The sequence below is a fragment of the Cyberlindnera jadinii genome, assembly GCF_001661405.1.
Source record: "Cyberlindnera jadinii NRRL Y-1542 unplaced genomic scaffold CYBJAscaffold_12, whole genome shotgun sequence".
Taxonomy (NCBI): domain Eukaryota; kingdom Fungi; phylum Ascomycota; class Saccharomycetes; order Phaffomycetales; family Wickerhamomycetaceae; genus Williopsis; species Williopsis jadinii.
Window position 1 is genome coordinate 109,347 of NW_017963663.1, and position 26,473 is coordinate 135,819.

The 26,473-nt window shown below is 46.3% G+C and overlaps 9 protein-coding genes across 9 annotated transcripts; 6 read left to right on the forward strand and 3 right to left on the reverse strand.

Annotated features, from left to right (window-relative positions):
* Positions 1–200: 200 nt before the first annotated feature.
* On the forward strand, positions 201–1,501 carry CYBJADRAFT_185978 (uncharacterized protein; the record flags this gene model as incomplete). Its single annotated transcript, XM_020217194.1, has 1 exon — positions 201–1,501. The coding sequence occupies exon 1, from the start codon at positions 284–286 to the stop codon at positions 1,499–1,501; it is 1,218 nt and encodes a 405-aa protein (XP_020069141.1). The 5' UTR covers positions 201–283.
* Positions 1,502–1,980: 479 nt separating this feature from the next.
* CYBJADRAFT_174369 (uncharacterized protein) lies at positions 1,981–3,270 on the reverse strand (the record flags this gene model as incomplete). Its single annotated transcript, XM_020216570.1, has 1 exon — positions 1,981–3,270. One exon carries the CDS (start codon positions 3,268–3,270, stop codon positions 1,981–1,983), a length of 1,290 nt encoding a protein of 429 aa, XP_020069142.1.
* A 2,518-nt stretch (positions 3,271–5,788) lies between these two features.
* TAO3 (Tao3p) lies at positions 5,789–13,376 on the forward strand. The gene has a single exon (XM_020215506.1). The coding sequence runs from the start codon at positions 5,885–5,887 to the stop codon at positions 13,250–13,252; it is 7,368 nt and encodes a 2,455-aa protein (XP_020069143.1). The 5' UTR covers positions 5,789–5,884; the 3' UTR covers positions 13,253–13,376.
* MRPS35 (mitochondrial 37S ribosomal protein mS45) lies at positions 13,287–14,357 on the reverse strand. The gene has a single exon (XM_020215507.1). It carries the CDS (start codon positions 14,327–14,329, stop codon positions 13,334–13,336), a length of 996 nt encoding a protein of 331 aa, XP_020069144.1. The 5' UTR covers positions 14,330–14,357; the 3' UTR covers positions 13,287–13,333.
* A 485-nt stretch (positions 14,358–14,842) lies between these two features.
* On the forward strand, positions 14,843–16,659 carry ILV3 (dihydroxy-acid dehydratase ILV3; the record flags this gene model as incomplete). Its single annotated transcript, XM_020216915.1, has 2 exons — positions 14,843–14,871; positions 14,928–16,659. 2 exons carry the CDS (start codon positions 14,843–14,845, stop codon positions 16,657–16,659), a joined length of 1,761 nt encoding a protein of 586 aa, XP_020069145.1.
* Positions 16,660–17,017: 358 nt separating this feature from the next.
* Positions 17,018–19,369, forward strand: ELP2 (Elongator subunit ELP2; the record flags this gene model as incomplete). The annotated part of the gene is made up of 1 exon (XM_020216571.1): positions 17,018–19,369. The coding sequence occupies one exon, from the start codon at positions 17,018–17,020 to the stop codon at positions 19,367–19,369; it is 2,352 nt and encodes a 783-aa protein (XP_020069146.1).
* A 414-nt stretch (positions 19,370–19,783) lies between these two features.
* CYBJADRAFT_130277 (glycoside hydrolase family 47 protein) lies at positions 19,784–22,027 on the forward strand (the record flags this gene model as incomplete). The annotated part of the gene is made up of 3 exons (XM_020212906.1): positions 19,784–20,707; positions 20,831–21,253; positions 21,617–22,027. 3 exons carry the CDS (start codon positions 19,784–19,786, stop codon positions 22,025–22,027), a joined length of 1,758 nt encoding a protein of 585 aa, XP_020069147.1.
* Positions 22,028–22,030: 3 nt separating this feature from the next.
* Positions 22,031–24,451, reverse strand: PMT6 (dolichyl-phosphate-mannose-protein mannosyltransferase PMT6). Its single transcript, XM_020215508.1, has one exon. It carries the CDS (start codon positions 24,408–24,410, stop codon positions 22,113–22,115), a length of 2,298 nt encoding a protein of 765 aa, XP_020069148.1. The 5' UTR covers positions 24,411–24,451; the 3' UTR covers positions 22,031–22,112.
* A 246-nt stretch (positions 24,452–24,697) lies between these two features.
* SRB2 (Srb2p) lies at positions 24,698–25,383 on the forward strand (the record flags this gene model as incomplete). The annotated part of the gene is made up of 2 exons (XM_020216572.1): positions 24,698–24,711; positions 24,771–25,383. 2 exons carry the CDS (start codon positions 24,698–24,700, stop codon positions 25,381–25,383), a joined length of 627 nt encoding a protein of 208 aa, XP_020069149.1.
* Between the last annotated feature and the right edge of the window lie 1,090 nt (positions 25,384–26,473).

The following is a 26,473-nucleotide window of genomic DNA, read 5'->3' on the forward strand; positions in this document are numbered from 1 at the left end:
GCGCGTGAGATAAATTTTGTATATAATACTGCTGCCCCTACCATATGCTTCATCACGTGTGTGACGTGTTATATTTCACGTGACCCTTTGCTTATGTAATTATCGTTACGAGCACTCCCCGTTGTCATGGCAGCAACAAGGAATAGCCATCTGTCCACTTCCCATACAAAGCAAAATGCGAGCACACCAGCACAACCTCTAAAAACCTCGCTTCCACCGCTTTCATCTCGTTTGGTTTATCGTCCTATCCATCGTCCGTGTGTGTTTCCCATCGGTTGTTGATATGATTAACTTGCTGAGACGAAACAGAAGTAGAAACAATACAGATAACGAGCCCAGTGGTGGGAGAATAGAAGGAGACAGCTCAACATCAGAGGGTGCCAGCAATGTCCACGGCGATGATACCGGTGTTTCAAGCGATGCACATGCTATACCAAGGACCCAGGCCACTGTGCACCGTGTTGATAGTGAAGAGACGCTGCTGTCCATGAGCCTCGGTGTCCGTGGCGTACGTCACGGTGGTGATAACTATACGGCTAACCCGATCTCATCAACTACTGATCTGACGAGGACGACTAGCGACTCATCGCTGAGTACTACAGCTTCTACGGCAGATACCGTTGTGGATCTTGTACTGGGACACGCGGTGTCTGATTTCAACCTGTTGAGGACATTGCCAGTGGTGTCGTTCATCTTCAAGAAGGGTCTCTTTGTATTTCCTTCTGAAGAGTCATTGGCTCTGTTCAAGACGAAGAACTGCGATACTGCACGGCTCAAGAAGCTAGGGCTGGCGATGCCAGTGCTACAGATGAATATCCCCATGATGGCTGCCTTCAAGAGAAACTACCCGACCATTGTGTTCAACAGGATTCTTCCTTCTACAAACGAATCTCAAGACGTTCAGAAGGTTCCCTTCTGTCAAGTCTTCACAAAGTTCCTCAGGAGAACGCACACAACCCGGTTCATCTTGCACATCACCCCCAATGGTGTTCAAGATGACCCGGAGAACTTCAGAGTGGTGATGTTTACATCTGCGTATGGCTCCTTTACTGATTGCAGGTTCAAGAAGACCAAGATGAGGTGGGTGGGAACGACGCCTGCAATTGCATCGCGTGGCTCCGGGTTCTTCAAACTTGTTGTCCTGAATGATAGCGTACCTTCGTTAATTGATGGAATAAGAGACGATGATGTGAATCCTCAACCGTCTATGGAATTCTTGAGATCAACAACAAGAATAGTGACATCCTCGGATATGCCTCCAGTGACTCGGTTCAGTGATAAGAGCTCTACAACACTGCCATGGAAGGGATTACTCCAACTCGGTGACGTGAAACTGGTTGAGGTCTTCAGCAGGTCTGATACTAATAGCTGCCTTGACGTTGCAGATTCATCGCTGGTTCTAACATGTATGGCATTGGTCTTAAGGGATCAAGAAGTAAGAAAGAACAAGGGAAACGGCCGGTACTCGGATGCTGCCGTCAATGGTGCTCTTTTTTATTAGCATCCACGGTGCCTTCTTGTCCCTGTGGTGTGCTTCTTCATTCGCTCCATACACACATTCAATTCTTCCATAATACGTTTAATCTTATAATTGCTCTTGGCCTACATTGAACTCTTTCGACGATAGACTATAAGGAATCGTGTATTTCCAGATCATATCAAAAGTAGAGCTCTCATGATCATACGACAAGCACCAGCTAAGGTCTCATCATTGAAATATGAAGATATGATATAAACTTGATCCACAAGATAATATTAAAAGAAGTAATAGAACAAGAAAGTCAGGAGGTAAAAAAATAATAGGTGCCAGTCGTCATAGTGCAATGATCTCTATCATGGCCCAGCTCAACAGCGTCAAAGAAGAAAGAGGTTGAGTTTTTAAATCAAATCGTAGCGTCGTTAATGGGGGGTGTTCCCAAAAGCTCAAATAGTGTCCTGTGTTTGCTTATGAATTTCAATTCAAAAGACTTCAGCAGATGATTACGCATCAATGGATACTGTGACGTAAACCATGGACGTAATCGTGGTTGTGCTTGAAGCACTGAGAGCCTCGGTCCCACTAACGTATTCAATATCAAACTCACCATCGTCGTAGTAGACCTCGCAGACACCAGCGTTGACCAAAGTTGTGTAAGCCGTATAGCTGAAAGAAGTTGTAGTTGGGCTGACAGTTGGTGTAGGTGCTGATGTGATGGTTGAAGACGAAGATGATGTCTTTGTTGTTGTTGATGATGGTGCAGCTGAGGTTGTGCTTGATGAGTTTGGAGAGGCTGTCTGTGTTGTGACTTCAACAGTACTTGCAGGACTTGCTGATGTTGATGATGACGTTGTTGGGATAACTGTCTCAGTTGGAGAAGCACTCTCAGTAGCCTGGCTAGTAGAAGAAGCTGTTGTATCTGTAGTGACAGGGTCCTGTGAAGTAACAGCCTCTTGTGTGGTTTCAATAACGGCAGTACTAATGACAGGGACACCATCAATTGTCGACGTATACGTTGAAGTGTATACGTAGGTGGTTGCTGGTCTGATGGTACTCACGATCTCGCGGACAATGTAAGTGGTTCCATCAATGACAGTCAAAGAAAGAGAGCTGAGATCTCCCTCAGATGGGACGGTGACGGTTCTGTCGGCCTCAATACCTGTTATTTGACTTGAAGAAGCGGTGGTAGCCACTGGAGTAGTTGTAGTCTCATCAGAAGTGGTAGTTGTCTGATCAGTAGTGGTAGTCTCCTCAGAAGTAGTGGTAGTTTCCTCGGAAGTAGTGGTAGTTTCCTCAGAAGTAGTGGTAGTTTCCTCGGAAGTAGTGGTAGTTTCCTCAGCAATGTTACTTGTAGTACTAGTGGTGGTCACTGGTGTACTACTGGTGGTCACTGAAGTACTTGTCGTCTCTGGGGTAGTAGCAGTATCACCGGTAACAGTGACCCAGACTGTTCTCTTTGGATGAACAGTCACAATCTCTGTTGAGGTATAAAGAACAGTAACAACTGCACCATTGGTTTCAACAACTTCGGTGCTTGTGACAATCTTCGTTTGCTGACTTGTAGTCCCGACAACACTAGTGGTGGTTGGCTCTGCCACCCCCACAGTATCAACTGAATTACCATCAGTAGCAACCAGCACAGAAGACGTGGCTTGCTGGTTTGAACCATCAACGTTTACAACATCATATGAGAAAGTTGAGGTAGCACCTTCATCTGGAACGGCCAGTGGCATAGGAATAGCTTGTGATAGTGTCAACAAAGCAAGAGAAGCAAGCGTCTTGACGAAAAGCATTGTTTGTTTCCGTATTCTTGTTATTCTTTGGATAATAAAGTCTGGATGTTAGTGTGGTCAAGATATATGAGGTATCAATATAAAGCGGCCGCAACAGGTGGAAATAGAAAGCGAGAGAAGAGTAGTTGGTTGTGTAAAGAGCACGTTAAAGAGAGTGAATAATAGTTGGTGAAAATGAAAGACTATAGTTGGTGGGAAGAAATGTGCCTCTTTGAAACGTCTGTTTCCGTCGAAAGTAGATCGTGTGTGTTCTGAAGTCGAAGTATATCAAGTTTTAGGTTAAATTTTTAAGACAAACTGTTGAAGCGAAGGGAAGGGATTGCAGGATGTCTCAAAGCTTATATATTTCACCGTCCTGGAGCACTATGAGATTACATCTTGAAGATAAGCCCCTCAAGGCTATATCATCTGTTCTTCCCGCATGAAATGTGGCTGGTAAGTAAACAACCCGCTAGACTAAACATTCTCGGTAGCTTTAAGAAACGGTGTAATACCCTGCGACTCTGTCTCATCGATCACCACCTGTGAATCCTTTGTATGGGGCTTTTACGTACTGAAGCCACTGAAGAACATAAATCAAAACAACATGCAGTGTCCTGCGGTCTAATGCGTCTTTATGCAGATGGTGATTTCCCTTTCGGGAAATGTGGTGCGTCAGGCATTTGAGAAGCCGATGGAGTTTAACTAGAAAAAAAAAGAAGAGCCAACCACCAATGAAGCATTCATCTCTGTTTGAGGAATTTACTGAAGTTGTGGGTGAAGTGATGAAATAACTTGCTTGCTTTCGCCGATGGATGAAACTAGAAAGAATAATATCCATCGTACGGGTGCAATTCGTGCTAAAAAGCCCCAATTTTGTTGTTGCGTCACTGCCCTTTCTGTAATTAGCCAACCATCTTTTGGTGGATAATTCAGCAAGTGAATATGCTGTAGATTCTACGTGAAGCTTGCAAGAGTCGGAGCACAGCTTGATGTATTGAACAGAGGAAGAGTTCGTGATGTGCATTAGGTATTGGATCAACTTGTCTGTGCTCTCTCGAGCCGTTTGAGTGTTCTACACTTCCCCAGCATCCAAGGCATCTACGAAGATTTAGACTCATACGTGGCCCTGGAAAGTACATCTGGTTTCATTTGTTCCTTGATGATTTGTGAATGCCTGAGTAGGCTGTGATGAGTATTGAGGATCTTTCAGATGGGACTTTAAGAAGCCAGTGGCCCCAATGTTGAAGCTTTGTGCGTTGTGGCTGGCTTACAACTTAGCCCACGCCCGCGCCGCCAGCTGCAGGGCCAGAGAACCTGCGGCATAGGGTTCCCGACGCTTCATAAATATCAAGCGCACTCGAGTCTCAGAATGAACAACCTGGCTGCTATGCTACTATAATCGTGGTATTGGTAATGTAGAGGGGTTTATCTTTTCTAATAGATCACACTGTTGCGTTGTGTGGTGTGTCTCTATGTGTATGCCGTAGTGTCTCAAAGATTCGGCATCATCATGTTGGGCGATGATAGACTAAAACCTGTACAATCGAGTTTATTCTTTTCAACTTGGGTCACTTTGGTGTATACATCCATCATCCCTCAGTATAGGAGGTGAATAGTTATCACTTTGCCGTGTTACTGGTCTAATTGTCGGATATGGATACGATCCGTTATTTGATTGTTGTCCAGGTGCATCTTCCGCTGGTGAACTATAGATGTATGAGTTAAATATCAACGATACATGGCCAACTACGAGCTTCTGTTGGATCCTCTGAAGCTGAGTATCCAATACATTTCTTATCTAGGGTCTGTTGAGCAGAATTTAGTGTTTATCAACGGTACGTAAGACAATCAACATCGGGAAATATTAAGTCTGTTACGAAGTATTAGGGTCATACCACATATTACCTGTAACTACGATGCTCTGGCATTGAGTTACATCTTCCATATCGGTTGTTATCAGCATAACTACCCTACATGCCGTTCTTGAGAGGCATTTCATCATCCAACTTAGGCGTGCCAATGGCACACCATAAACCCAATAGCAAAGCATGTATACATATTTATTACTTCAGAACTCCTCTATTAGCACATAGATAGAATTACTAGCGAATAGAACTGTTTTTCGTATATATTATACCAAAGTATCGGTATATTAAAATTTCTAACATAAAACATTATTCTATTTTCAAATGACGATATTTATCATTAATATCTGCTTATAATACTTTCAACTATACAAATTGTGAAATATACCCAACTAAAAAGGGCTGAAAACTAAAATAACATAAATCAGCACTCCATTCACATCACAACCCTTGTTTATGACTCCATTCAAGACCCAACACCACCTCAATCGCTGCCTTTATATAGCTAAACAGGGCCCGAATCACAAACCACCCAATAATCTCAGTGGTGTCCGGGTGTACAAGGTGTACGGATGTTTATTGCTTCCAGAAACAGTTCGCGGTTTTTGTGAGGCGGCACCACCACATTGTGAGAACCACCCTCAGCTCAAAGGTATAAAGTAAACATTGGTTGCTTCTATACAAACCACAGGCCTTGGATAGCACTTCAGATCGGTATCGTTGTTAGAATTGGAATAAGGTGAAGCTGTGCTGATAGTCTGAGTGAGATGGATCCGTTATATTCAAGTGATACCTCTGGGAATGGGCCTGAGATCGATTTGGATCGAGCCATGATGCCAGAGTTGACATCATCCACATCATTGACGAACGTTGAGACGTCAAATTCGAACATAGAGGTCATCCATTCGGCCTTGTACGACCCAGAAGTACCCACGAGCTTCCAGTATCCGCCAGTCTCGGAGATCACTGCGCAGGAGTCTGGCGGCCAGCGCCAGTTAGAAGAGCCTTTCAAAATGTCAACAAACAGTGTTCAAACCATGTCTTTCCAAAGCATTTCAGTGGATCCTGATGAACCCTTGCCACAAGGTTATGCACTGAATAGCGTGGAACAGGCTCATGCTGAGGGTGGCACGAGTGTCGTGGGAGATTTCCAACAGCAGCAGCAGCAACAACAACAACAACAACAACAACAACAACAACAGCAGCAGCAGCAGCATGAGATCCTTCAAAGAAGAAGGCTGACCTCAAATAAGCTCAGTCTAGATGAGATGAGCTCATCGAGGAGAGTGCTGGCGACAGATTCAAAGACTTCAACTGAGTATACACTCCATATCCTCTTCACACAGTTTGTGAGACATGCTGAACGGAAGTTGAATATGTGCTTGACCTATCCTCTTGATGCTGAACCTCCTATCGTTGATTTGTTGGGTGAAGGTGTAGATCAGGATTTCGACAAAATTATTGCGTCTCTGGGTTACATCTCCAGGAATAACCCCAAACCAGTGATTGATTCGGTGATGTTTTGGAGAAAGTCCAAGTCTGAAGTGGCATCAATGGCTGCTGAAGCTGCGGAAAAGGCGATTCAGATATTGTCAGATCACAAAGAAGCTGCTAGTTACAGAAAGCACTCTCACAGTGCAAGCACAGCGAGCAGATTCTCACACAGAAGGAACACTTCGTCGAAAACAGCAATGCATCCTGATTCAAAATCTGCTTATCTGGAATCTCAAGCTCAAACGGCACGTGAAACAGCTGTGCAAGGTGATAGAAAATCGCTTATAAGTATCTACATCCTTTGCCGGGTACTCATAGAAATTGTTAAACAGGTAAATTTTGACACAATCGGTGATGATCTTGGTGATAAGTTGGAAGAGATTGTATTCTCTCAGCTGAGAAGTACAGATCCAATATTGATTTCATCGAGTATCATCAGATCGGCAAATTGGAACCTTTTTGCAGAACTTCTTGGTTGCATGTCTGAGAAGAGATTCTTGAGTGTTAGCGATAGATTCATTGCAGATTTGGAAAAAGTCCCACCGGTAGCTCCAAAGGAGATGGAGCCTTCTATTCATCTCTTGATCCATGGAATGAGATACCTCAAGTTGAAGAATTATCCTCTTGAATATTTCGAGGAGAGCGCAGATTTCCTCCAGTCTATAGCAAAGTTCTTTACCAGATCAAAGAGTCATTCAATAAGGGTTGCCTATGCACAGGTCTTATCCAAGATCTTGTTGCCTGTTGCTGAATCTGTGACTGCGGAGGTGAATCATCCAACATGGTCCGAAGCGATGCTCACAATTTATAAAGCCTGTGGAAGTATTGATGTGAATGATAAAAATTGGATGACAAATCTGACGTTAGCAACTTCTGTTCTGTGTGTCTCTCCATCTGAATTATTCCTAAATAATTGGTATGGAATAGTTGAAAGTTGTATCAAGCAACTTAAGGGGAAGGGTGTTACTTTAGATGAGAAAGTGACTTTGTCAACTTGTATTGCAAGATTACTGTGGGTTTACATTTTTAGATGCACGGAGACTTTGAATAATACGACCAGAAAGATTGAAGCCATTATGAAGTCTATGTTCTTGGGTAAAGGAAGGCAAACATGGATGGTTACAGATGCCACTCTTATTATGGTCCTCGTCCAGATTTTCAGATCTATTGGATATGCCTCTCTGAATCCAACTGTCGAGAATTTCATTATTCCAATGATCAAGTCAGCTTTCAACGGTCATAACTTGGAGAATGTTCAGCATGAAAAGGTCATATTAGCGGTCAAGTCTTACATTGCTATTCTTGGGGATGAGGAAAGACCTCTTTTCCCGGAGAATCCAGAGTTGATGGAGAAGCCAGATATCAATTTGAACGTCAAGACTAGTAACCATGAAGAGATATCGAGGTATGCGGAAATATTCCTGTTCCAACTTGATTCGGCAGTTGGCTATGATGAAAAGCGTACACAGAACTCACCTTCTAATTCCTTTTATTATAGTGCAAAGTCACCGTTTAGCAGCTTCCGCTTCGGTAACGATTTTTCTCTGCAGACCACTAAGAACTTGAACCTTCAAACTCTAGCTGTGGTCATTGAATCGTACCCATGGTTGATCCATGGAGCTCCAAACAAAACGGTGGAACTATTGTGCAGAAACTCATGCCATGATGATTATCGTGTTGCTACTGCTTCGGCGACTGCTTTGAAGACTTTGGCATCGAAGGATAAACTTCATGGGTTGATAAGTACTTTTGCTAAGTTTGCCTTCAAATTTTCAGACAGACCTAATCAGTCACGCGGATATGTCATATCAAAGGATTTACTGAGGTTGTATTTGGAAATGTTGGAGCATTGGTTGAACTCCTTCGGGAAGAAAGGCAAAGACAAAACAGAAAGTTTTGGCCCAGGTGCCAAGGTTACGGAGGAGATGCCCGTTAACGAGCTTGAATTGAAGAATACTATCACTGTTATTGAAGAAGTTGAAGGTCATGGATTGTTCTTCTTGTCATCGCATGATTTTGAAATTAGAAGGCTGGCCCTTTCGATCTTAAAGATCGTTGAAAGCTTTGATCAGGCTCTTTATGATAAGACTCAAGTCTCAAAGCCTAAGAAAAACCATATGCGTTCTAACTCAAAGTTTGCAGCAGATGTTGGAACAAGAGTTATCTTCATTTTACAGAGCGTGGACTTTTTCAAGATCATTTCTTCTCAAAGACAACATTTGAGTGTTGCAGAAAGATCAAGACTTTCAAAGCTAAGTCAGAGAACTAGACGGGATGTGTTGATCAAGCTTGCAGAATCTGATTATGGCGTTGATTCAGCTCTCTGGTTTAGAGTCTTCCCCAAATTGTTGAATACCATATTTGAGAAGTGTCCTATTACTATGGCATTGTGCCGTTCTATTGTCTGCACCCGATTGGTTCAGATGTATGAAGACATCTTCCAAATATCTGACTCCAGTAAGGCAACATTGTCGTCTGCTTCCTATCCGCCTGAAGCTCTAGTAGAACAATGGAAGCTATATTTGATTGTTGCGTGTGCATCATTAACGTCAACATCGGAGCAGAGAATTCACATTCCAGATGGACCGGCCAATGGAAAGAAAAAATCTCATCAGTTGCTTACAATTCAACAAGGCACTATCACTAGTGCCAGATCTGTGTTCCGATTGACGTTGAACTTGCTGAACAGTTCTAATCAATTTGTTAGAGATGCCATCATCACAGGATTGAGTTGTATGAATATTAACATTTTCCAGACTTTTATTGAGGCTGTGGAGCCGATATTCGCAGAATGGGAGAAAGACATTCCATCAAAAGACGTGTCCAAGAATAGCCGTCTACGTATTGAAGTCACACATGTATTGAACCTCATTTCTCATTTCCTGGACGAAGATGCCATTATAAAGGATGATTGGATTGTGGAGAGACTTATTTCCTTCTTGAGAATAATTCTTGCCTTCTTATCCAAGCCGGATGTCCAGTTCAGCTTCGAATTCCAAAAGCTTCGTCGTTATTTTTCTGGATTGTTGGAGAATTCCTACAATGGTATTAGAAAGAGGGATGATCACGAAACATTGTTTCCATTCGAAGTGAGACTCGCAAATTTTGCTTTCCTTGAGGAATGGTGTGGATACGGGAAGTCTTCTGTTGTTGCAAAGCAGAGATACCTTCACATGTCGAAATATTCATCAAATTCTCAAGAGCTCACTGCTTTGAATTCAGCTATTGAGTTTGAGAAACAGATCTTGACACTCTCAGCACTAAATGCGATGGTCTCCCTTCTGAAAGGAAAAATTGAGGAAGTGAGGGATCAGACAGTTCTAAAGTTTGATTTACATGGCTTATTATCATGGGTTGATATCCTGCTTGATTCTTCTAATGACAGAAACTTAGCAATTGCTAAGAAAGCACTCAACAACATGTTTGCTAACAATGCGACAAATGTGGTTCTTTTGAACGAGGTCTATAAGAGGTGTATTCTCGAACACAAAATGGCTGTCATTGAGAATTATTATGTTGCTCTTGCGGATGCTTTGGTTCAATGTGAAGAGCTTCCATTGAAAAAGCATCAAGTGTTGTTGCTTATACTTTACGGTATTGGTTTCAGCGATCACGAAATCCGATGTGCGGCCCTGAGACTGATGGTGAGTGCAGAGAAGAGACTTTTTGATGCCGAATTTGTATCAACTTTCTCTGAAAGGGTTAGAAACAGGAACAAGACTATTTACAAAAGGGCCTTACTGGACATTTCAACGTACTTGTCATCCACATACCCAGAAATGAATATCAACCTTATATCGGAGCTCACCAAGTATTTCAAAGTCATCAACTTTGAATCCAGAAGAGATCTCTTAACAATTCTTTTACCATGGCTGCAGACAGTGGAGCTTCATGTGGGAGAAGACCTTAGTGTCGATACTAAATCATTCATGGTTTTGAATAATCTTCTTGATATTACAATCACCTTCTCTGAATCTATCCCAAATGAAATAGAGGCACTATGGATATCCCTTGGAAATGGTGGAAACTTCAACAATTCGACGGCTATACTGAAATTCTGTATCAACACGAGTTTATCCAAAAGAAATCCATTGTTTGTGGAGTTTGCTAGCAAGGTTCTGGTCTATCTAGCTCCTTCGTTCCCCGTTCTTGTGGACCATCTTATATCGTACATTGATCATAAGTATATGGTGCCACCGCAACCTAGCAGCCCTCAAGCAACGGTGGACAGTACAGAACTGCCGTATGTCGCAGATATTTGGAGAACATTACACTACACAGGTAAGGATTCGGTATTTTCTCTAGGTCAATTGGCGTTAATCTTTCTTTCAGATCTATTGCTTGTTCCTAAAGAATCAACCACTGCTAAAATCCCGCTTCTTCTACATGCATCATTTGTTTTACTAGATCATTATTTGCCAATTGTGCAGGAGTCTGCTAATAAGACCATTATCAATATTTTGGGCAATGTTCCATCGCATCCGAAGGTTGAAGAAACAAAGGAGATGATTAGAAATAATCAAAAATATCTGTGGACATATGATGATTTGAACAGTGACAAAAATGGTGCTAGATCACCTAAGGATATGGACTTACTTATTCGAAATATTCTTGAAATTTTCAGCACTACGCTTCCATCTATGCAAAAAGATTGGGGAATGGTGGCGTTACTGTGGGCTACAAACTGTGCTGTAAGACACATAGCGTGTCGTTCATTCCAAGTTTTCCGTTCTCTCTTATCATTCTTAGACCAGTCTATGTTGAAGGATATGCTCCAAAGACTGTCAAATACTATTTCTGATAGTACACATGAGATTCAAGGATTTGCAATGCAAATTTTGATGACGTTGAATGCGATCACTTCTGAACTGGATGCTGAAAAATTGATAGACTTCCCTCAACTATTCTGGGCCACTGCTGCCTCCCTCCACACGGTGAACGAGAACGAGTATGTTGAACTTCTCTCAGTTCTCAACAAATTCTTGTCCAAAATTGATCTTGACTCTGAGGATACTGTGCAGTGTTTGGTTTCTACGTTCCCATCGAACTGGGAAGGCAAATTTGAAGGGCTTCAACAGATTGTCATGATTGGATTAAGATCATCAGTTGCATGGGATGCTTCTCTTCAACTCCTTTCGAAATTAAACAAACTGAAGGATAGTGACATCATTGCTGATGATTCGAGACTACTCTTTGCCCTGCTGACAAATACACCAAGGTATTTACATTCTTTTGATGACGGCGCAATGTCGAGTGAGATTTTGGAATCATCTGAAGTGTTGGAGTTGATGGCTACCAATAAAGGCGAGACGAACCTTGCACGTATTATCAATTCCTTTGGGAAGCATAAATTTAGAACTAAAGATGAGTTCTTAAGACAAGTTGTTAAGTTTATCTCTGATAGATACCTCATGGATTACAGTGGTCAGATTGTGATTTTCCTGCTTGGGTTGCTATCCAACAAGATGGACTGGGTGAAGAAGGAAACTATGAGAACTCTGAAGTTGTTGTTCCCGAAGGTTGACTTGACTGCACCACATTTCCAAGGTTGTGGTGCAGATTTGATATCTCCACTCCTAAGATTGCTTCTGACACCATATGCTGAACAGGCTCTTGAGGTGTTGGATGAGACAACATCCATTTCTGGATCAAAATTGGATAAGGATATCTTGAGAATGAGTTTGGGTAATAAGGCCATTCGCAAGGACTATGAAAAGACTGCAACTTTGTTCGGTATTCCAGAAGAAAGCGGTTGGTCGATACCAATGCCAGCCGTAACTGCTGCAACCACTAGAAATAACGTACATGCTGTTCTGTCTACTTGTATTGCACCAGTTGAGACAGAGACCTCAACAGATGAGCACGAGCAGATCAAATTCCATATGGATGATTATTATTCGAGTGCGACTCAAGGTGAAAAATCAGTTGCAGAGGAGAATGACGATTCCTTAAGTCATATGTGGGCTGAGTTGGATAATCTGGATTCTTTCTTTACAAAGGATGCAGAGTCTTCCTCACAATTTTCAGGCACTACTGATAACACTGGTGGTAACCATTTCCGGTCAATATCTGTTGATACTAGAGATAGTAACAACGATCAGTTGACTCCTTATGAATCCGCACCTCAGATATATGACAAGAAAGTGTCTCTGATCTTGAACCGAAGCCTGGCGAGAACCAAATCCAATACTTCTTTCAAGATCTCGTTGGCCGATTCCTTCACCAATTTCGACAACCGTCATCTGAACTCCGTCAATACTCGTGTCTATCCACGCTCCAAGGTGACATCACCTATAGGTACCTCGTCTAGAGCAACCTCCCCAAGTACCCCGTTAACGGACCAGGATTTGTTCAGATTCGAAGGAATATTGGGTAAAGAGCGTTCGAAATCGCCAGCTGCAACAGTGCCATTGGCCTCATCGTCATCCTCAGCGTCCTCCCCTGCACAGCGTGATCCTCTCCAACCTAAGCCGAGAAAGAAGACTGGTCGTTTTACACCGCAATCTGAGTATCTGCCACACCTGTCACACTGGTCGTACTCTTCTCCAATGTCGCCTAGCCATGGACGCCAGAGCTTGAAGGAAAAATCCTCAACGTTCAGTCTGAACAGAGATAAGAAGATGTTCCATCCAGGTCCATGAATACTCTACAGCGATCGAATATATATATATGATAATTGTCGTGGGAGGAATTCTTAAGCTATATACATGTTTACAAAGGCTTTAGCCTGAAGTTGGCAGGGCATTGACCATCTTACCAGAGTCATCGTAGGAGAACTTTCTATCCTTCTTGTTATCACGGAGCGTAGCACCGTATCTGAAGCCAACCTGTCCAACCTTAGCCTTGTGGAACTTGAAAACGTATCTATCCTTTGGTGCTGATTCCGCAACAAACACCTGCTTATCCTTCTTGTTGCTGACAGTGGCATGATGACCGGTTTCAGCCAATCTCTGCAACGTTTCCGATGCTGGCTCCAAGTCAAACACCTTTGCAGCATCAATTGGTCCAAAAGGTTCAGACTCTGCAATTGTGAGGAATCTCGATTGCAAAGTCTTCACAGGGACAGGAATCTCAGACAGGTTATCCGAATGTCTTGGTCTCTCGAACAACGGGAACATCTTGTACATCGTAGATGACATCGTCTTGATCTCTGGCGTTATTCTGTTCTGCTTCTGCCATTTCTTTTCAATCTCTTTCAGCCTAACAACGGCCTCCAATCTTGGGATCTTTATACCAAAGTTCACGGCAACCTCCTGGATTGGCACCTTTTGCACACACACCTTTGTGTAGATCTCCTCCTTGTCCTCGTTGGTCAGTGCCAGGTTGGTCTGGCAGAACGGGTTCGAAGGGAAGGGCATCAGCTTTCTCTCCGGTCTAACAAAGGCGGTGGACTCCAGCACATTTCCCTTGATGTCCAGTGGCTTACCACTCTGCAAGTCCACCAGGGCCTGTCCATTTTCCAAATCCGGCGTGATATAGTTCGGCTGGTGGTTCTTTGGTGCACTGAAGTACTTGTTACTGGCGTATTCGCCCTTGAAGTTCTTCTTGCCCAGGAACTGCTCCATTTGGAATCTGAGGTTTGTCTTGTGGTCCTTCTTCTCGGTTCTTCCCCTGCTCTTTGTTGGGTAGAAAGGGTACGCGATTCTTCTTCTCGAGAAGTTACGCACCGGCACGTACACTGGGGACGCTGGCCCGGCTCTGGAGCAACTTGCAAGCATTTTCTTCGCCTCTTCGCCTGGTTTCACCGCTCTTGAGCCTCGTTTCCTCACCAGAGCTTCGTCGATGTTGAAGGAAAAACCTCCGACGCACACGCACACACAAAATTTTTCGGTACACGCACGCTGGAGGGCTGGGAAAACCGAGGGCACACGTCACGTGTGCGTTTGCACCAATTCCGGGGGACAACATCGTGCTGCTGAGCTGCAAATTGGACGTGCCGTCTACATACGCACACCACTACACATTCGACACTATCCTAACACCACCACTCACCCAATTGACCCCGTTGAGACACACGTCAGATATGACCATCTGCGGTGCTCCCATTGGCCAACGAACACCCGCGAATATTACCGCATGAGGTAATACTCCGGAATGCGGCCCTGTTCCGGCGTAGACTGCATACGGAAGGAAAAAAATTTCGTACTGCGCCAGAGTCATAGCGAAATTTTCCAACGATGAGCTTTAAACACTTTTAGCAGACGAGGAGGATTCCAGACAAACGTACCGAGATGATTGCGAGAGCTGCTGCTGCCAGAAGGTGAGTTGGTTGTGTTTCCGGTGTTGGCCATTGGCGTGTTGACTAACGTTGTGCAGAGCATTCCACTCTTCCACTAGAAACAATGAGAAAGTGCTGAATAAGTACTCAAAGATCATCACGCAACCAAAGGACCAAGGAGCTTCGCAAGCGATGCTCTATGCGACCGGGTTCAAGAAGGACGACTTCAACAAAGGGCAAGTCGGTGTCGGGTCCGTGTGGTGGTCCGGTAACCCGTGTAACATGCACTTGCTCGAGTTGAACTTTAGATGTTCACAGTCTGTCAACGAGGCTGGGCTGAAGGCGATGCAGTTCAACTCCATTGGTGTCTCTGATGGTATCTCCATGGGTACCGATGGTATGCGTTACTCCCTGCAGTCCCGTGAGATCATTGCGGACTCTTTTGAAACAATCATGTTGGCTCAGCACTACGATGCTAACATCTCCATCCCATCCTGTGACAAGAACATGCCTGGTGTCTTGATGGCCATGGGCAGACACAACAGACCTTCCATCATGGTGTACGGTGGTTCTATCTTGCCAGGGTTCGCCAAGTGTGGTACCAGTGAGCCACAGAAGATCGATTTGGTGTCTGCGTTCCAATCATACGGTCAATACATCTCAAACCAGATCACCGAGGAAGTTAGAGAAGAGATTGTGTCGCACGCTTGTCCAGGTCCAGGTTCATGTGGTGGTATGTACACTGCCAACACCATGGCCTCTGCAGCCGAGGTGTTGGGTATGACTATGCCAAACTCTTCGTCTGCAGTTGCAGTTTCAAAGGAGAAGCTTGAAGAATGTGCCAACATTGGTGAGGCAATCAAGAACTTGATTGCCTTGGACTTGAAACCAAGAGATATCATGACAAAGGAAGCATTCAAGAACGCAATCACCTACGTCATCGCCACTGGTGGTTCTACAAACGCCTGTCTCCATTTGATTGCCGTTGCTCACAGTGCCGGTGTCGAGCTTACATTGGACGAGTTCCAGGCCATTTCTGACAAGACTCCGTTCCTCGCTGACTTCAAGCCATCTGGTAAGTACGTCATGGCAGAGTTGGCTCAATATGGTGGTACACAGGCCGTGATGAAGTACTTGCTCAGTGAAGGAATGCTCAACGGTGACTGTTTGACCGTCACTGGTAAGACCATGGCTGAGAACCTGGAGAAGTCCGAAGGCTTGCCAGAAGGCCAGCCAATCATCAGACCTGTTTCCAACCCATTGAAGCCAAGAGGCCATTTGCAAGTGCTATATGGTTCCTTGGCACCAGGTGGTTCCGTTGGTAAGATCACCGGTAAGGAGGGTACCTATTTCAAGGGTTCTGCTAGAGTGTTTGAAGATGAGGCCTCTTTCATCCATGCCTTGGAGAGAGGTGAGATCAAGAAGGGTGAAAAGACCGTCTGTATCATCAGATACGAAGGTCCAAAGGGTGGTCCAGGTATGCCTGAGATGTTGAAGCCATCCTCTGCATTGATGGGATACGGTTTGGGTCAGGACGTTGCCCTTCTGACTGACGGTAGATTCTCCGGTGGCTCTCACGGGTTCCTCATTGGCCACGTTGTTCCAGAAGCTGCCGAGGGTGGTCCAATTGGTTTGGTTAAGGACGGTGACATCATCGTCATCGACTCTGACAACAACAAGATCGACCTGCTTGTGAGCGATGAAGAGCTCGCTGAGAGAAGAAAGTCATGGGTCGCTCCTCCACCAAGATACACCAGAGGTACCCTCTCGAAGTACGCAAAGCTGGTCTCCGACGCCTCCAAGGGCTGTGTCCTGGATGCTGATGCTTGAAGAGCATCCGTCCACGAACTGGAACTCAGCAGCATGACACTTACGAACACATACGATTGGAGAGGAGCACTATACATAATCATTATCCGAATTGAACGGACAGAGTAAGAGACAACATAGCTTATTTATTACATACACCCGCTGACTGTATATTGAAGGTACGTCACTGGCATATAATCACATCGAGTCTTCTTTGGTAAGCAAGCAGCACTAGGAGAGGCCTTTGTAGGGCAGTCGTTGATGGTAGTTTATTACTCTGTGTCCCGTACCAGCTCATCGGCCATATATAAAACTTTTCTCTCGAGGCGAATTTAGGCAGTTGATCCCCATCCCGTGAGACATAAGTGAATAAGGGCAAATGACGTCGACTGAGGCCATCTTCATCGGTGCGAATAGACAGACACACGTTGCGGACATCCACGTGGGCCGGAAGACCATTGCTTTCGGCGCAGGCTCCTCCATAGCTCTGTGGAATCCTCTGGACCATCACCACCGTGGAGTCCATGCCACGTTGAAAGGACATACTAAGGAGGTGACGTGTGTGAGATTCTTCAAAGACAGCGAGTACATGATCTCTGGAAGCGAAGATACGTCACTGAAGCTGTGGGTTTTTGACGACCACTCAATGTCTCTGGTGCAGAGCATTGATCATCATTCCGATAGCATCGTGTGTATGGGCCTGTACGGGACACTGGCCTGTGTCGGTGATGTTAACGGCCATATCTCGGTGGTGGGGCTTGTGGATGGCGAGATGAGGCTACTGCACGAGTTCCAGACCCCTGTGGGCATGCTGCCGTTGTCACTGGCGTTACAGGAGATCTCACGGAACCAGTACGTGCTTGCCATTGGTGGCTCGAAGTTCCAGATACACGTCTATGCGTTCACTCTCCAGGATGGAGCTGTGAAGACGTTTGAGCTCGTTGCTGCTCTGGAGGGACACGAGGACTGGGTCAAGGCCCTGACGTTCAAGAAGCAGGCAGATGGCGATTATCTGCTGGCATCTGGCTCACAAGATAGATACATCCGTCTGTGGAGATTGAGAACCAATGACCTGATCGATAGATCCGATGAGGATGAAACTAAGCTCACGCTGCTGAGCAATAAACAGTACAAATTCTCCATAGAGGACACCAGAGTTGCAATCAACTTTGAAGCTCTCATCATGGGACATGACGACTGGATATCCTCCTTACAATGGCATGAAACCGAGCTGAAACTACTGGCATCCAGTGCCGATACTGCAATGATGATCTGGGAGCCGGATACCAGCTCTGGTATCTGGATATGTGCTTCTAGACTAGGTGAAATAAGTTCTAAAGGTGCATCCACAGCAACTGGCTCCTCTGGTGGGTTCTGGGCCTCGATTTGGCTGGACGACGACCAGGGCAGACAGCACATCCTCACCAATGGAAGAACAGGAAGCTGGAGAAGCTGGACGTGTGACAATGGCGACGCTAACAATTGGAGCCAGAACGTGGCCATCACCGGTGCGACCAAGAAAGGCACCGACCTTTCTTGGTCCACTGACGGCGAGTACCTGCTGGCGACGTCGCTGGACCAAACCACTCGACTCTTTGCTCGGTGGTCACAGGATGCTGATGGGACCAAGCGTGATCGTATCACGTGGAGAGAGTTTGCCAGGCCGCAGATCCATGGCTACGACATGATCTGCGTTGCATCATTGTCCAATACAAGATTCATCTCTGGAGGCGACGAAAAGATCCTACGTTCATTTGACGAGCCAAAGGGCGTGGCCAACATACTTCACAAGTTCTGTGGGATTGATCTCACCAGTGAAGTGACTGCAGAGTCGGCGTCGCTGCCAGCGCTGGGGCTGTCCAACAAGGCCACCAGTGAGGATCAAGAACAGAACGCGAACGAGCGTGAAACCGCGGAGACTACAAACATATCCTACCAGATCCTCGATGATCTGAGATGGCCACCGCTGGAGGATCATCTGCAGAGACACACGCTCTGGCCGGAGATCGAGAAACTTTATGGCCATGGCTACGAGATAGTCAGCGTGGACACATCGCCTGATAGGAAGATGGTCGCCAGCTCGTGCAAGTCGAACTCTCAGCAGCACAGCGTGATCAGGCTGTTTGACTGTGAGAGCTGGAGCGAGATGAAGCCCAACCTGTCTCTCCACAACCTGACCGTCACCAGGGTGAAGTTCTCTCCAGACGGCCAGAGGCTACTGACGGTATCGAGAGACCGTCAGTTCGGTGTCTGGAAGAGAGATCCCTCCAGCAACGAGTTCACGCTGGAGTTCAGCAATGAGAAGGCCCACGCAAGAATCATCTGGGACTGTTCATGGTCACGTTGTGGCCACTACTTCTTCACAGCCTCCAGAGATAAGTCCGTGAAGGCATGGCTCATCAGGGACGAGGCCGGCGTCGAGCTGGTGGACACGGTCAAGTTCCCGGCCGCAGTGACGGCTCTGGACGTCACTGGCTACACGCTCAACGGCTCCAGCACCGAGCTCATCGTTGTAGGGCTCGAAACAGGCAGCCTGATCGTCTACACGTTCCGTTCCCACAAGCTGGAGCACGCCTACACCGTCGATGCCAGAGAGACGCCGGGGGACCGCATCTCCCGTGTCTGTTGGAGCACAGCACCCACAAACCACCGGGAGCCCTTGTTGTTCGCAGCAACATCACACGACAACTCCGTGAGGGTGTACTCCTTTCACGCTTCCCATGCTCTTTAACCAGGTGTTACACACCTTTACTTGTCCGATAAGTGTAGTGAGAGGTCGGCTGTGCTACCTCCACCGGCCGGCCGGCCGAGTAGCCTGGTGTAGGGAGGTCTCTGTGCGTGTGCGTACCGACGCTGCGCGTGCGTGTACCGAAGACGCTCGTGGCCTTACCGAAGATACAAGGCGAAATGTAAACAAAGGGGTGCGTGTGTGTGCTTTGTGGAAGACTTCAACATTGAAGAAGGCAGTGTGAGCTTGTTGTGCGGTTACACTGGACAGAGAGAGCTAGAGAGAGACAGCAACCGTGGAGCAATGTACTTGTCGATGAAGCTACGCCGGCTGAGGTTCCCCCTGGTGGTTCTGCTAACGCTACTGGGCCTGTTCTACTACAGGTTCCTCAACGAGGAGTACGAGCTCAACAACCATATGGCTGATGACGAGCTCCCTCCCATCACTGACACCCCTGCCCACGACGAGGTCGCTGCTCCCCAGAAGCTGGGCTTGTGGGAGGACATTGTGGAGAAGAACAAGTACTTCCCGTGGCTGGGCGTGGAGAAGGTTGAGACGAAGCAAGGAAGTGTGCTGCCTGACGAGTACTTCAACAACCAGAAGGCCGTGGACTTGAGGAAGCATAAGAAGAAGTACCGCTACCCTGTGGGCAAGGAGAACTACTTTAAGCTGCCGAGGGTGGCGAGGGATGCGTCCTATCCCAGCATTCAGGCCACAGAGTTCTCCGATGGCGGTGCTGCCATGCCCTCTAGGCTTGCTCGTGTTAAGGAGGCATTCATGAAGTCATGGAAGATATATAAGGACTATGGCTATGGCCATGATGAAGTCAGACCCATCTCGCACGAGGTGCTTGACCCATTCAACGGGTGGAGTGCGACGTTGATCGATTCCATCGATACGTTGCACCTGATGGGCGAGGATGAAGAGGTTAAAGAGGCCATCAAGTTCTTACAGAGGGTGAACTTCAAGCAATCGTACAGAAATGCCATTCCAATCTTCGAGAACGTTATACGAGTCCTTGGTGGCATGCTCACGGCCTACGACATCACCGAGGATAAGTCGGTTTTACAGAACTGTGAAGATTTGGCTCATTTACTCATGGAGGCATTTGACACCCCAAACAGAATGCCATTACTCCACTATGAATGGCAATCTGAACTTGCCAATAGACTGGCATCTACTTCATCTTCGATTGCGGAGCTGGGCTCTCTATCATTGGAATTCTCTAAACTGTCCCAATTGACTGGCGACAACGAGTATTATGACGCTATAACGAGAATCACGAACGCATTGGAGAAGTCAAAGGACAACTTCTTACTTCCTGGCCTATATTCAAACCACGTGGATATCTCTGGCTGTAAGAAACTCAATGAAGGAGAAAGCACGAAGGGCTCTCATCTGAACAAGGCAAAAGTTCTAAAGGTGATTTCCGACAAGTCTTATTCGTATTGTGAACTCGAAAAGGATTCAATCAGATCTGCTGAAGGCCTCTCACAGAAATACTCACTTGGTGGGCTAGGCGACTCTTTCTACGAGTACTTGCCAAAGATGTTCCATCTCTTGGGTGGTGATGCAAAGTATTCGCAAACATACAAGGAGATGTACTTGAGAGCAGCAGAACACATCAGAAAGTATATGTTGTACCGTCCAAAGATGGTGAACAACCCTGATGTTCTCTTTGTATCCTCTATTTCCGTCTTCCAACGCAGTATAGATACGATTATTGTATCTCCTGACGAGGACATGCAACATTTGACATGCTTTACAGGTGGAATGCTTGCGCTTGGATCACGTCTCTTCAACATCTCAGAGGACATGGGGCTTGCTGAGAAGGTCACACTTGGCTGTGTCAAACTGTATGAGGAGCTAGGAATCATGCCAGAGGTGGTTAAGGTGGATAGCATGTCAAATGACGAGGATTATTACGACGAAGATGAGAGAATCAACTTTCTCAAGAAGGCTACAGAGACACCAAGCCTCCAACTCAGCAGCAGTAGATATTCCCCCAAATTAACTCCTGCCGAGAATGAGAGATTGAGACAGAAGATCGAGGCTGCCGTTGGGTTGAATAAAGGTGGTGATGTTAAAGATGCTAAAAAGGGAAGCTCAAACCAGCAGTTGAGTAAAAGAGCGTTCATTGGTTCTGCTGAGCAGAGCACATCTTCAAACAAGAAAGTGGATGCAACTGATAGTGACGGTGATGCTGCCTATGTATCTCCTAGAATCGAGTTGGAACGTGCAAAAGACAAGGATGTTTTCCCAATTAAACAAATGGAAGATGGCTCATATAGATGGACAGGGGCAAGGGAGAACCAGCCTCTTTGGCTGAACGACGCAAGACCATTTTACAACATGAGACCAGAGGCAATTGAGTCTGTATGGTATATGTATAGAACCACTGGTGACTCCAGATGGAGAGATTATGGGTGGATGATGTGGCAAAACATCGAAAGACTTTGTCAAAGGGATGGTGTTTTCACAGAGGTTGACGATCTGTTCTCCGATGTCTCGAATACTCACAGGTTTAAAGATGCTGTCGAGTCGTTTTGGTTCAGTGAAACGTTGAAATACTTCTACTTATTGTTTGAAGAGTCATCAGTATGGAGTTTGGATGATTATGTGTTCAACACGGAGGCACATCCATTCAAACTACAAAAATGAAACATAGCTGTTCAACGATGGGGGTTCTTTCTTTTTAAGTATTTACGTTTTGTTTATTCAGTTTATCACACAAGTGTCGATTGTATCAGACTTGCCATGTTGGTAGGACCTTGAGGTTCTTGTAATCGTTTTGGTTTCCAGTCATACCTTCATGGAAAGCCCTGAAGTACCAGAATGTGAATACAACAGCACCGTAGCAAGTAGCATACGTTGTGTACTTGATGAGTGGGCGAGCTTTACCAACGGTAAGCTCCACCATGTATCCCAGGACGAATAAGGCAAAGAACAACGCTGGAACGTAATGGTGAACATAGGTGACTCTTCCCATAAGCACAAATGGCATGTAGTGGAATACCCAACTCAGGAAAGGATAGAATCCCTTGATGAGGTAGTCCCAGAACATCGCATAGTCCCAGTTAAGAGTCTGTCTTTGGAACTTGATGATGTAGTAAGCAGTGAGCAACACGAATGCAATCAGTGCCAAAGAAGAGCCCCATGTGTTGAAGATGTTGCCCATGAGGAAGTATCTAATATCAGCGTAACCCCAACCACACATTCTCAGACCAATGTACAGTGTTGGCCATTGCCACCAGCTGGAAGCCAAAGCATCGTATTTATCGCTATCTGGAACCAATGCGTTGTTGGAAGCAGCCATGGCAAAGTTGATGTGGATGAAGTCCGACAAGAAGTTCGACTTTGGAGGAACGTAGTACTCGTCACTCGCCATTTTGGCATTCATGTGGTCTTCCACGTTCCAGTGCGTAGACTGGTCGTATGAGGTCCAAGGGTATTTACAGACAACCTCACTCTGCTTGAACCCCCAGGCAGGATATGAGCTACCAGTGGTGGACAAGTAACAGCCCAAATCAGCGTGTCTCAGTCTAAAAGTGGTGGACAAAGGATGGATAAGTGACTTGTCCTCGTTGGCATAGGAGGTGTTTTCCGGGAAGCTCTGAGAGAAGATCTCCACGACCCAGTCGTCTCTGGTGTCACCAACCTTTTCGCTGCCATAACCTGACACCTCGTAGTGTTGCTTGGAAACATGGCCTGGGACCTTATGGGAGTGCAAGTTCACGTTGGTAGACCTGTGGACAAGTCTAACAGTATCACCGTTTTTGACGGGAATCAACTCTGTAACGTTGTTGAGAGATCTTCCATCACGACGAGCAAACTTGAAGAACCAGTTGTTGTTGCTGTCAGAGTGGCCGTACGCCGTGATTTGCTGTTGATGTGAGCCGTCTGGGTAGATCTGGACGTGCGAATGTAGCAGGTTTGGGCTTGAGCCTTGAGATCTAATGGTCACTTCAGAACCGAAAACGACATCTCTTGGTGACTGTTTGATCTTATTGCCCTCCAAGTTCGCTTGGAATAGAGACGATGTCGATGCATCACCAGTGCCTGACTTGTACAACAGTGCGAAATGGATCTTGAAGCAGATGAGGTACACAGCCATTGGAATGAAGATCAACGTCACGATACGCACAAGCCAGTGTCGTGCGTATTTCTCCCAAGAGAGTTCCTTGTCAAAGAGCTTCTCAGCAAGGTCCTGGACGACAAAGATGCCGACAACCACGGTGATGAAGAGGCCAACCCACTTCACAGAGCACACGCAGCCGATGGAGAGCCCGGAAAGAACCATCCACAGGTACCATTCAACGGTGAATTCTCTTTCACGCTTCTTCAGCTGCATCAACTTGACCAAGGTCAAGAACGTAGTTGCCGTGAAGAACAGCAGGATGGAATCCAGCAAGATGAACTTACCCAGCGTGACAAAGGACGATTCCAGTGTCGCCATAAGGGTGATCAGGTGGATGGTCAGCAGCTGATAGTCTGCAAATCTGGCAGCCCAATAAACAGCTGGAGTCACAGCAGCACTGAACAACGCGTTGAACACCCTCATTGTGTAGAAGTCCACATCCTCTGGGTATTTGGAGCCGGAGCCAAACTCAAACTCCGTGTTGTTGAAGCCTGCGATCTTCTCACTCAGACCAATGAGCATCTTTCCCAACGGAGGGTGGACATCGTGGTAGAAGGCATGTTTAATGTAGTAGGAGCCAAACTTACCGAAATGGGCCTCGTCCCACACAACTTTCTTCGATCTGTCAATGAGGTGGAGCCTGACGTAGACAGCGAGGGCAGTGTAGAGGATCGTTGATACCCATGGCTCGATCTTCCACAGGAAAGAGCCCTTGGACTGGGCAGAAACACCCAGCTTCTTGGCCTCATCGGTATCAATGCCAACATCTGTGGTGTTCTCCACCTCAACGGTGGCATCATCGTCAACATCAGCTGGTGATTGCTTCTTCTCAACCTTTGATTTTGCTCTTTTCTTCGCACCGGATGCTTTGCTATGGGTAGCAGCACCAGTGGATAGGCCTGACATCTTGCTGGGATACCAATTGAAAGCAGTGGATGGTGTTTTGTTATGGAATGTGAGTGCTAGAGAGCGTGTGAAGATGGGAAGAAGGTGCCACGCATACGTGTTTTGTGGTGTGCGGATGTGGTGTGTGGATGTGGTGTTCGGGTGTCCAGGTTTTTTGGGGTGTCCAGGTGTTTCAAAACGTAAACATCGCCAACTCGTTCCCGTGCCTGTTTTATCGCAAGTGCCAGACGCTTGAAGAAACTTGGTCAATTGTCACTGGCATTGCTTCTCTACGTACATACTGAAGGATGGTAACCACTGCGTAAGCGTTTTTGACCCGTTGCCGTGCTGCCTAAGAAAATATACTAACCTCTGTCTCAGTGTTTTACTTGTTCAGGATGCTTCACCGAATAGTATAACAACATTCCACGACCTCATCTCGAATGAGATACCCAAGGTCCTTGGACGCTGGTCGTTTGATCTGAAGATATTCAAGCAAAACGTACACGGCAGCGCGGGTGGGGACTCCCAATTCCTCTACGATCTATCGTTTGATAACGAGCAAGGTAAGAGCATCACCGTTGTGAATGGCGAAGCCATTGTAACAACCAATGACATCCCAGAGGGTCTTATTGATAGTGGATGCTCCAATGGGGCCGCAGATAGTCTAGACCATATCATCCAAACCAAGCTACAAGGTTTGTGGCTGCTGAGACAGACGCTAAAGGGCGAGAACGGGAACAGCTATGAGATTAGAAACGGCGAGTTTGTGATAAAGGCCATCAACGTCTTCCTCCACGGTAATTTCAAGAACTTCCTCATAATGATGGAGTACCATGGCAACGATGTCGATGGCGTGGGCAAGCTGGAGAGGCTCGTTGAAGAGCTCGGGTTCCCCAAGGGTAAGCTAAGCACTGGTTCTCTTGGTACTAGCCCACAACAGCCAGCAGATCTTGCGTTCCAATACACAGAGGCTTTGAATGTACAGAGATAACTCCACTCGGTGTGAAGGCCATCGACCTATACCCTGATCTATGTCGCACATTCATCATGACGTGCTTTTCTGGGGATTTACAAGGCGCAGCGTGTACTTTTCCCGTCCCATCTCTCCCCCTCTGTGCTGTCTGGTCCAATCCTAGCATTATAGAACACAGTGAAGTATATAATACGACAGAGCTCTCATGGCTCAGTACCAAAGCAGCGTGGCTATGCCTGTACGCTGCCTGTAACCCTATACAATGCATCTTCAACTGCACATCACTGAATCAATGTAGGCCACCAGGGGATCCACAACAGGTGCTAAAAAGGTGATTCATGTCTCAATGAAAGAGGCACCATTCAACGCTGCTTCACCAGGCTCAACGTCCCAAGTGCCACCACCACAACCAGGACACTATGGCAGACCCTCTGACATGACTCCGAGCCCCTTACACGGTAGCAGGGCACCTACGCAGCATTCAAGGCTGGCTGGCTGGGGACCCCGTCTGCCTGCCACAGCACCATGGCCACAGCACCGTGACCACAGCACCATGACCACAGCACCATGACCACAGCACCATGAACACAGCACCATGAACACAGCACCATGGCCACAGCACCGTGAACACAGTACCATGACCACAGCACCATGACCACAGCACCATGACCACAGCACCGTGAACACACCACACATGTCCAGTGCCAAAGCACAAAACACCTACAACAACCGACGATCCACGGATCAACAAGCACTACTAAAAACTGTCCAGCCAAACACAACCCACACCACCTGAACAAGGGTTCATCCACTCCAAGTTCAAATGGCAATCGCCCTACACGCCCGCATCGCTACACCAAACAAGAGCCTCCTACGCACCACCACCACCACCACCACCACGGCCTCTCCCAATTACACCGTTATGGGCCTCAACGGAGACGGCTGTGGCCACACACTCCCGGTCGCATGGTCCAGTGACTCTGAAGTTTTCTTTCTTTTTCTCCTGCCGTCCTTCTTTTGCCTGAATTTGGCTAAAAGACCATTGATGGAAGGTGTTGAAGCCCACGTGGACCCTTGGCATTTTGTTTTTCGCTTTTCGTTTATTGGT

Coding starts and splice junctions, on each gene's coding strand:
- TAO3 (XM_020215506.1), top strand. CDS start 5,885: ATGGATCCGTTATATTCAAGTGATACCTCTGGGAATGGGCCTGAGATC.
- MRPS35 (XM_020215507.1), bottom strand. CDS start 14,329: ATGCTTGCAAGTTGCTCCAGAGCCGGGCCAGCGTCCCCAGTGTACGTG.
- PMT6 (XM_020215508.1), bottom strand. CDS start 24,410: ATGTCAGGCCTATCCACTGGTGCTGCTACCCATAGCAAAGCATCCGGT.